The 11,307-nt window shown below is 25.8% G+C and overlaps 1 protein-coding gene across 1 annotated transcript; it reads left to right on the top strand.

Moving 5' to 3' along the window:
* Positions 1-287: 287 nt before the first annotated feature.
* On the top strand, positions 288-4,536 carry LOC122858115 (uncharacterized protein DDB_G0271670-like). Its single transcript, XM_044160848.1, has 12 exons — positions 288-401; positions 480-697; positions 781-1,196; positions 1,801-1,943; positions 2,288-2,386; positions 2,504-2,560; positions 2,883-2,981; positions 3,084-3,171; positions 3,266-3,366; positions 3,940-4,180; positions 4,292-4,395; positions 4,500-4,536. The coding sequence occupies exons 2-12, from the start codon at positions 498-500 to the stop codon at positions 4,527-4,529; spliced, it is 1,578 nt and encodes a 525-aa protein (XP_044016783.1). The 5' UTR covers positions 288-401; positions 480-497; the 3' UTR covers positions 4,530-4,536.
* Positions 4,537-11,307: the final 6,771 nt, after the last annotated feature.

The following is an 11,307-nucleotide window of genomic DNA, read 5'->3' as shown; positions in this document are numbered from 1 at the left end:
AATGTTAATCTTAATTTTAGACCATATCAACGATCCTTTGTCATTGACCAACCACCACGAGCAACTACACCACCACAACCACCTCCACAACCAGCAGCAGCAGCAGCAACAACAACAACAAAAAAAAAACGAGCAATAACATGCCGTGCATGTAGAAATGTTGGCCATAATAAAAAAAATAAATTATGTCCAAAATTTAAACAAGACGAAACTCAACCAAAATATCGTCAAACTCAATAAAATTTTTCAATTGACAATAGTAATCAATCAGCAACTACATCAGCAAGTAACATGACAACATCTAGTTATGGATTTGGAAATGAAACTGTTGGAAGTGTAATTAATGATAATATACAAAATATTGATATTTATCAACCAACAGGAATAACACGTCAACCGAGGTATTATTATTATAATAATAACAATAACAATAACAATAACAATAATAATAATAATTAATAATACAATAATTTTTTCAGTCTACAGCGAGTTGAAGAATGGCAAATTTTCCAACAGAAAATACAAATCAAATGGAAACTGATGCTGAGCTTGCTGAAAATGTTCAGTTTACTGATTATTCAGAGTATTTTACAATGGAATTTGATGATATTGAACCATTAACAACATCATCATCGTCATGTAAACCATCGAGTCAGTCAACTCCACAAAAAAGAACAAACGTCTTGCCAATTAATACGTAAGATACTGCATTTTATAATTTGTTTATCTTATTATTTTTATAATAATCATTTTGATTTAAAAAAAAAAAAAAAATTTTAGTGCTGCTGTTGGATCTGGTGGTAAACGTCAACGTACTGGTAACAACACCAACACAACTCCAACAACATCAACAACAACATCAACAACAACAACAACAACAACTGCTAGAAGATCATTATTTAAAGTACCTGAACGACGATCATTAAATGATTCATCATCAAATATGAGTTTGAATAATTCAACAGCATCAAATTCAAGTCGTTCTAGATCACAATCACCATCATTATCAACTGTATCAGCATCATCAAGAACATCACAAGCATCAATTTGTTGTAATAATTATGGAACTGATCACACCAATCGAGCAAGTAAGCTTTGTTTAAATCATAGACTACCAATTAAAGAAAGAGCAATGAAAAAATTAAATCAAAATAAAGAAAAACCAACAAACTTTGAAACACATACTATTAAAATGGGTTTTAAATCAATATGTCCAGATGAAAATATTAGACAAGAAATTTATAATGATGTTGAATTGATGTCAGAATATATTATTGATTTTTCTATTTTTTTTGAATTTACCATCAGACATGACAAACAATGGATGGTACAATATTTAGAAAATCATGATAAAGAACCAAATTTGTGTCTAATTGCTATGCATTTAAAAAATAATTATCGTAATAAAAATAAAAGCATAGTTGAATTACTTGATGAATATAATACATTCATTTTTCAAAAAATGAATTGACGCATAGAAGGACGTCGGAGTTGACTTGATGAAACTTAGAAAAAATAAGAAGCCCTGTGGTCTAGTGGTCAAGGCGTTTGCCCGGAAAGCAAGAGACCCGGGTTCGATTTCCGGCGGGGGAACTTCGTTATTTTTTCTAAGTTTCTGGTTTTTTTCAAAAAATGAATTGACGCATAGAAGGACGTCGGAGTTGACTTGATGAAACTTAGAAAAAATAAGAAGCCCTGTGGTCTAGTGGTCAAGGCGTTTGCCCGGAAAGCAAGAGTGCAGTAAATTTTTTATTTGAATTTATGATATTTTTTTAATAAAAAATTTTAATATGTTTTCAGCTAGTATAAGTGTGTTGGAAAAAAAAATGAGCATCATTGATGGGTTTCAATCTCCTGACCGTACAATTAATCCAAAGTCTTTATCTATTGATGAATCAAGTACACCAAAAATGTCAAATATAAAACGACTTAAAACTTTAGAGGTATAAACATTTAATAATAATGATAATAAGTGCTTTTAATATTAATTATAAAAAATTATTTATATTTTATTTAACAAAATTAATTGATTTCTTGTTATTTATTTATCATAAATCATAGGACATATAATATTTAATTATAATAATTTTTTTTTTTACTCTTTTCCAGATCATTCACATCAATCTAAAAAAAGATGATAAACAAAAAACAAGAAGAGAAAATATTGAAAGAATAGTACATACAATTTAACAAACAGTAAGTTAAAATTTTATTAGTTTTAGAATTCATTATTTACAATGGAAAAATCTACATTTAATTGATATTTTTGTTTCTTTCTTTTTTTTAGGTCAATTTGGAAAAAGAATATGATGAGAAAATATCAAGTAATAGAGATTCTGAAGATGAAATTGAGGAACGAAAAATAACAAATAAAAAGAAACCAATAGTAAGCCTAAATTTTGATAATTATATTCATTCTCTACAATAAAGAAAATATATGTGTATTTATTTAAAACTTTAATTATTGAAAAATAATTATCAATTTTTTATTTTTTTTTTCTAGATCAATTTAGAACAGGAAAATAATATTGAAAGAACCAACAATATAATTGAACCAGCAGTAAGATGAAATTTTATTATTTACTATAAATAAAATATATGTGTATATATTTTCAAATTCAATTATTTAGTATTAATCGAAAAAATAATTGACAATTTCTTTTTTTTTTTTTTCAAGATCAATTTGGAACAAGAAAATGATAAAAAAATATCATGTGATGAACATATTGATGAAAAAAATAACAACAGTATAATTGAACAATCAGTAAGATAAAAATTTTATTATTTTTGAAATTCATTACTTATTATGACATTTGTTTATATTTTAAAATTTGATTTTTTAAAAAAATCAGAAAATTAATTATTAGTTCTTGTTTTTCTAGATCAATTTGGAACAAGAATATGATAAACAAATATTGAGTGATCAACATTTTAATAATAACATTGATAAATCCAAAATAATAAAACAAAATGACCCCTCAGTAAGTTCAAATTGTAATATTTCAATTACAATAAATAATCATTATTTAAATAATACGAGTAATAATAAAAATACTAAATTATATTTTTCTTTCTTTATTCAGAATAAATTAAAAACTAATGAGGATGTAAATGTTAGTAACAAACGAAAATCTAATGAAGAATATGTCACCAAAGAAGATTTAAAAAACTGTAAGTAATTTTAAATAATTTTTTTATATTAACCTTTAATTTATTATTGAACATTGATATGATATATTGATTGATTATGAATATTTTTTTATAGTTGCAGCAGATTTTTTAACTCAGCTTGGAATTAATCCTCATAAAAAATATAAAACATCAGATTCTACTGATGAAAATTCCAAAACTGATTCCAATATTAAGGTATTTTTTTGATGTTTTTTTTTTTATTTATATTATACTTTTATAATCAATTATAGAAAAAAGAATATTAGATTTATTAATTTAAATATTGTTAAATTATCATTTTATTGGTGAATGAGGAATTGAAATTAAGGAATATATTTTAGGATTAATTAATTTAGTCAAAGTATTTTAATGTATTTATCAAAGATTTAATTCAAACTAAAGAATCTAAGTAAAGGGATGATCTTGTCAATGCGAAGCTTCAAGTAAGACTGTCAGACTTAGACTAACGCTTTTACAAATATTATATTTCATCTAAATTTCCTTTTTGCTTTTTTTCAATATCCTTGAAAAAGTGAAATCTTCTAAAATATGTTTACAAGGATAACGCAACATACTTTAACACTTAAACGTAATAAAAATAAATATGTTCACCCTTATACCTGAGTTCCCAACATGCGTTTTACCTTTTACTTCGTTTTTACCATTACCCTCTTGTTCAAAGTCTACCGACAAGTAAAAAAATTAAATATGTTTTTCTAACAAAGAATATTAATTGAATTTGTTTATTTTTTTTTTTTTTTTTAATAGCTAAAAGTTTTAGAATCAAAAGATAAAGAACATCAATTAGAAATTCCATATGATAAATGGAAAACCGCTAAAACTAAATCAACATGCACATCGATGACATGGTCATTAGTTTTGGCAGCATTTGACCAAAAAACTTTGATTGCTAGTAATTATCATGGAGGTGCATCTAAAAAAATTAGCAATGATAAAAACCAAATGAAATTGAAGAAACTTGACGAAAATATTATTCTTATTATAAAAGGTAGAATAATAACATAATTTTTATAAACAATTATTACAGAATAAAATAAAATACAATTTTTTTTATTATTATTAAATATAAAATATCACTTACCTTTTTTTTTTTTTATAGAAACTGTCAGGGATAGATTTCCAACACAATTCAATGCTGTATCTTTTGGTTCAAACATAAATACAAGATTGTCGCAATTACGTAAAAATACACAACTACAACAAGTAATTTTTATATAATAAATAAAAATTTTCGTAAATTATACAATAATTCAAACTGAATTATAATAATTTAAAAATAAATTATTAATTTAATTTTTTTGTTTCAGGAAAAAATTGAGGAGACAACAAATAATTAAATTTAAAATACATTAATAAATTTCATTCAAATAATATGTTTATTCACATAACTATTAAATTAATATTAGTTTTTTTTTTTTTTTTTTATGAAATAAAATTTATAAAAAATACTCATATATTTTTTTGAAAACTTGAATTTTCTCTTTGAATTTTCATTGAAATCTATTTTTTTTATATATAAAATTTTATAAAAACTTTATAAAATTTTATATAAATTTTATATAAAAATTTTATAAAATTGAAAAAAAAAATTATATAAAAATTTTATCAAATTAAAAAAAAAATTATATAAAATTTTATAAAAATTTGTTATTTATTTTTATAAAAAAAGATGTCAAATTTTATAAAGAACTTTATAAAATTTTCATATAAAATTTGTCATCAAATTCGCCCACTTTTTTATAAAAACATTTTATAAAATCAATTTTATAAAATATTTCCATGGGGGATCAATATCAATTCGAACATCATTCAGCATTAATTAAAAATCAAGTTAATTGATTCCAAGTAAATTTCAAAACTAATATCGTTGAACATATTCGTAGTCGAGTTAATAAATATTATTGTAAAGTTTATAATCGAGATTATTCAAAAATGAATAAATTATTAGATGATTCATTTTTACGTAATATTCATCCAAAAAATGATGAATTATTTAACAATGAACAATTTAAAAATCTTGATTTTAAAAAATTATATGATACCGGTGATAAATGGTGGAAATTTATTTCATTCCATTTAAGATTACAACTTCATGTTGATTTTGTATTATCACCAATTAATAAATTAGGATTACATTTAATATCATTTACAACTGATGCAGTCCATCAATTGTTTCGAAGAAAAAAAATAATGAAAAAACTCTTGTTAATGCTTCATATTCAATTGCAACAAATGGTCCTAATGATAATTATAATGAATATGAATATGAAAATTTATGGAAAAAATTTATACATATTCCTTCGAAATATAAATTTGCCTATTATATAACAACAGATGGTATCAGTGCTTCAATTCAATGTTTCAAAAAATTTAATGAAAAGAAATTAAATTTTAATATTGAAGAAAAAAATTATCAAGATATTGTTAATCTTAAAATATCTGATGTTAAACGTGAATTATTAATTAAAGAATTAAATAAATTATATAAACGATTTGATGGTTTAGATCCTGGTCTTCGTGAATTATTTGGTGGTATTACAATTCAAGATTTTAAAGATTTTTTTGATAAAGACAAACAAGAAAGATTTAAAATTAAAAGTAATACGTATCATAGAATTTCTCATTTTTACGAGAGGGAAGAAAAAAGAAAAAAATGGACACAAATATATGAGGAAATATATAAATCATTATTTAAAAAAAATAATGATTTATTAAAAAAAGATAATCCTGTAAATATATTTAAATTAAATGATATTAAAAATTACATTGCCATAACAAAATATCGATTGGGGTTGTTTGTTCAAGGCCAAATTTTTTTAAAAGCAAGAAAAATAGCAAGATTGAAATGGGATAAATATATAAATACTCAAAAAACTAATGATATGATTGTTAATAAATTGTTGTTTGGTGAATTTGTTGGTGATAAACAAAAATTAACAATAGAAAATAATAAAAAAAAAAAATTAGATAATAAAAAACTTAAAAGACAACGTAATCAAGTTAAATTTAAAAAAAAATATGATGAAAAAAAATTAAAAAGAAAAAAAAAACTTGAAGAAAAAATTAAATTAAAAACACCAGAACAACAGCAACAACAACATAATAATAATAATAATAATAATAATAATAATAAATTAAATGGTAAAAAAAAGAAGTATTTTGAGGGACAAAAAAAATACCAACATTGAATTTCATGATGCTGCTTTACAACAAGCTATGGAAGATGAAGAAGCTGCAAGAATTAAAAAAAAAATTGAAAAATTAAAGGCAAGAAGAAAAAAAAAACTTGACAAAAGACCTAAAAGAATTAAAAAAAAAAAAAAAAAAAGCTGATAATACAACTACTGATGCTGCTGCTGCTGCTATTGCTGATGCTGCTGTTGATGATGCTGTTGTTGATAATATTCCTGATGAAAATGGTGGTGGTGGTGATAATGATAATGTTAAAATAAAAAAAAAGAAAAAAAAATCAATTAAAATTATTACTGATAAATTTAATAATAATAAATGAATACTCATTGCATTGGGAGACACCAAGATATCCAAGTGAATGAAAGGATATCGAAGAGTATCATTTAAAAGAATCATCAGAGCTCTTTATTGTCGTGCTCATTTATCAAAATCTAAAATTGATATTATCGATACTGATGAATTCAATACCACTAAATTATGCAGTGCATGTAACAGTGTCTGTTTAAAAAGCAAATCACCTGATCGGTTAGTCATTTATTTATTTATATATTTTTTTAAAATTAATTAATTAATTTATTAATTATGGTTTTTAACAACTAGGTATCTACTTTGCCAAAAGCAAGACTGTAAGGTGACATGGAATAGAGACATTAATGGGGGCAGGAATATATTAATTCTAGCATTAATACGACGTGGATTAATTCCTGCTAACATTATTCCTCATTTTTCAAATTTCAAAAAAGACGCGGGGACATTGGGACCTTCAGGAGTACCTCGATCAACAGCGTCTTCTAGGTGGTCATGGACCTAATGGAGTGTCCTTGTTGCAACCTGGATACAAATTTGAGTAGATAAAAAATAATCAGTCTTGGTGACCCAATGAACAATCGACACTCGGCTGACGAATGGCCAGTCTTTAATGTGTCGACTCTTGCACGGATAGATTTTTTCTTTTTTTTTTACTGGAAAAACACCGCGATTTTTACTATGGCCTACAGCAATCCGGAAACGTGGGGGAAAAGTATTAGAATTTGATATGGGCCATAGCAATTTTTAGAATGGACATACTCAGAGTGAAGCCACAGAGGTTTTATTAGTCCGACATTTTGTGTTCACCGTATGGAGTGGGTATAAGAAGTTCTTCCGAGGTAAAAATCATCTATGGCTTCACTCTGCTTATCCCGAGATGAAATTTTTTCTCTGAAAACAGCCTCTAATAGTCTCTTCAAGCCTCTAACTGTCTCCAACTAGCCTCTTTCTGACTCTCCTAACTCTGAAACAGCCCCTGCTTAATCTCTGTAGCCTCTACAAAAAATTTTTTCAGAGACAGTCGATTTGTGCAAGACTTTAGAACAGAGAGAGATGTCTGTAATTTCTGGCAACCTCTGAAAAATCTCTATTCTGTCTCTGAAAGTCTCTACGATTTTTAACTTTGAAAATAATTAATTTTTTTTCAAAGTTTAAAAATTACAGAGACTTGTAGAGGCAAATTTCTCGGGCAAGGTAGCAACAACTTCAACTTTTAAAATCACAGAGCCTCTCAGAGACAAATGAGAGAAGAACGGTGTATAAGCTAGATACAAATTCAACGTGTTACCCATAGTCAAAATAGCCGTGTGTGTTAAGTCCCATGTTTAGTGATCGAAAAGTTGAGGGTTCGCGTCCGTCCAGAGGTAATTAATTTAGGTCACTTTTTCTGTGTAATTTTGTCTTCCATCCATAGAATCAGTCTCTCGTCGTCATACATATGTATAGTAATAATAAAATCGAGTCTAAAAAATTAATGTTGTTTTTTTTTTTTTTTTAATTTATAATAATATTTATTAATTAATTAATAATTAATATACATAGTTATCCTTATTATATAGTCTAACGGAATGACCACTGGCCAGGATTGAATCTAAAATAGAGACTCGATTGCAGAGGCAATCATCTCTGTATCACGCAGATAATATTTTAGAATTTGTCAGAGGCATTGTCTCTGATCGAGAGGCTTGCACCAGCCTCTGAACTACCTCTAATTTGGCCACTTTAGAGACAGAGTTTAGAGGCTGCAGAGTTTTCAGAGGCTGTTTTCAGAGACAAAATTTCATCTCGGGTATACCCACTCTAGGAATTTTTCTAGACGGCAATTTGAACTTTCAGCCTTGTACCATAGTAATTTTTGAAATAGCCATATTAGAGCTGTTAATTAGCCGGTTATTTATTTTTTTGACGGTTAATAACTGTTATTAACGGTTAATAACCGGTTTAAAACCAAACGGGGGCGGGGCATCGACGCGCATGCGCAAAATTTTAAGCTTCGTGATAGGTCCAAAATCAGAGACTTATTTCAATGTTTAATATAATTGATTATGAATAATATAAACAATAAATAAATTGTTATAAACAAAAAAAATATAATATTTGAGTAACCCATATAAAACTAGAGTTGAAAAAAAAAAATTTTAATGATACATATTGAAAATAAAAATAAATATGAAAAATAATGATTGGGTATAATAATATTAACAAGACCTGTAGATTCCATATTATATTTATTAATAACAATGAAAGGAAGAAAAATTAAGACTGATAATATTTTAGTATCAATAATCTTGTCAATGGAGACTATGTTTTGAGTTGTTTTGTTCTTCTTCTTTGTAATGAGTGCTACAACTTGCTCAGATGATTGTCTGACATCAGGTTTATTTTTTGGCACCATCATTTCCATAAAATTTGTTTTAATTTCATCATCACAATTTTGACATTCTTGAGCAGGATGCTTCATCATTCTACCAGCATTTGAAACATATTTTTTTCCACAATATTTGCAACTTCCTGTCTTGTATTTGCATTCAGGATTTGCAACAACATTAAAATGTTTCCAAACTTCAGATTCAGAACGACCCATTGTTAAAATTAGTATCTATAAAATATATGGACTGTTATTAAATCTCTTTGAACTAAATTTAATTACTTTTTTTACTTACATATATGACATATCAACAACAAAAATATAGACTGTCAACTCTGGGTTTAACCTCACTTTTTCTTTTTACAACTTTTACAATAACTAAGTCTCTCTGAACTGAATACGATATACACATCAACTGCAAATTATAATTTTAATTGTTATATAATTATTTAAAATTTATCACTGATAATTTTGATTTTTTAGAAAAATGTTTAAAAAAATATTAATAACAATAAAAATTAAAGTTGTTATGATGGTTACCTTTTTTACTGTCTTTTTTTATTCATAAATTTTTCAGTTGACACTACGATCGAATTTTTGTCAACATAATTTAATTATCCATATTTTTTTGGCATTGAATAAATAATATTTAATGTTAATATTATTAGTTATAATAAATTAATATTTTTATTGTTAAAAATTAATAAATAATAATAATTTTAAGCCTTGCACACACATACGCAGTATGAAGTACGCGCAGTTTTTCGTGCGCAGGCTCCTCCCTTTTTCGGTTAAAAACCGAAAAATTTTTAACCGCCGGTTAATAACCGACGATATTGTTTAAAAAAATTCAGTTTTTGTTGTACTTTCTCGAAATTTTATATATTTTTTTTCTTAGTACAGAACCGCCTGTATACCCAAGTGGAAAAAAAAATATATTTATTGGAAATATAAAATAAATTTATTTTATATCTTCTAAATCTTTTCTAAATTTTTTCTAAATTCAATTTTAGTAAGTCCAAAACTGTAAGTTTCAGATAATCAGATTTAATTTATATTTCCATTAAATATATTTTTTCTACTTGGTTATTTTTTTTATGACTTTTACCATGTGTATACTTCGGCATCTGGATTTTTAAAAATGTTTTTAATGATGATCAATATATTTTTGAGGAAATACAAAGTTTTCAAAGAGTAGAATTGAGAAACTTCGGTGGAGTCTCAGGGTCAAGGCGTGCAAATTGGTTTTCCGGCAGGAAGGCCCATTAAAATCTTTTCAAACAATGCTATCTTATCTTTTTTTCATATATTTTTGTATACTGTAGTTGTAAATACCCTGCTGTTTAAACACGGTTTCTGTTTTTTTTTTTTCCTTGAAAAATTATTTTGTCAACAAATAAAACTCTAAAATGTTGCAGATACAGATGATTTTTATTTTTCTTCTAACGGTTTTTTGGAGGTCTGTAGATTAATAGACGGCTGGGATAAGGTCGTCGCACAAGCATCAAACATGGCCGACTTTTAGGCGCGCATTATTTAAACCATCTTTATAGCTTACATCTGGTCTATTACAGAAACAGTATACAACAAGAAGTTAACACTTAATTTTTTTCAATTAATAATTAATTAAATATTCTGAAAAATTGACAAAGTTATCAGACAGTTTAATATAAATAGTTGTAAAAAAGTGAAACAAAAGAAGAAGAAGAATAATATAATTTTTTCTTTTTCAATATAAAAATAAAATAATCGAATACAATTTTTTATCTGACAACAAAATATATTTTTCTGGCTTTAGTAGGCTTTTGCCTGTCGCATACTATAAATAAGTGAATAAAATAACTCAATTAAAAGGTTTTTTAAAAATGGACAATTTTCCGAATACATTAAGAAGCTTGTTAAACTTGTTTTTAATTTTTTCTCGTTGTCTTTCTGACAGTATCCTTTTTTCTTATTCAACTCGTAATTCGCAGTCTAAACTAATATTTATTTTTTTTAAGCTTTCTACTTCCTAGTTTAAACTCGAAATTTCGTGGTGATAAAGACAATGTTGATTTTGAAGCAAGAAATTAAATTTAACAACTCCTTCATTATATTTTTTTATTATTTCTGCTTGTAATTCATCAGCAAGAATTGATACTAAATGATCCTTATCCAAGTTTACTAGTGGCAATTCAATCTGCTGCTCATCACTTGGTAAACATTTGGTATTATTAGACTTTGGTAACTTGAATAAACTCTTTTTA

This window comes from Aphidius gifuensis, linkage group LG1 (assembly GCF_014905175.1).
Source record: "Aphidius gifuensis isolate YNYX2018 linkage group LG1, ASM1490517v1, whole genome shotgun sequence".
NCBI classification, from domain to species: domain Eukaryota; kingdom Metazoa; phylum Arthropoda; class Insecta; order Hymenoptera; family Braconidae; genus Aphidius; species Aphidius gifuensis.
Note: the sequence above shows the minus strand (reverse complement) of the source record. Positions and strands in the feature narration are given on the sequence as shown.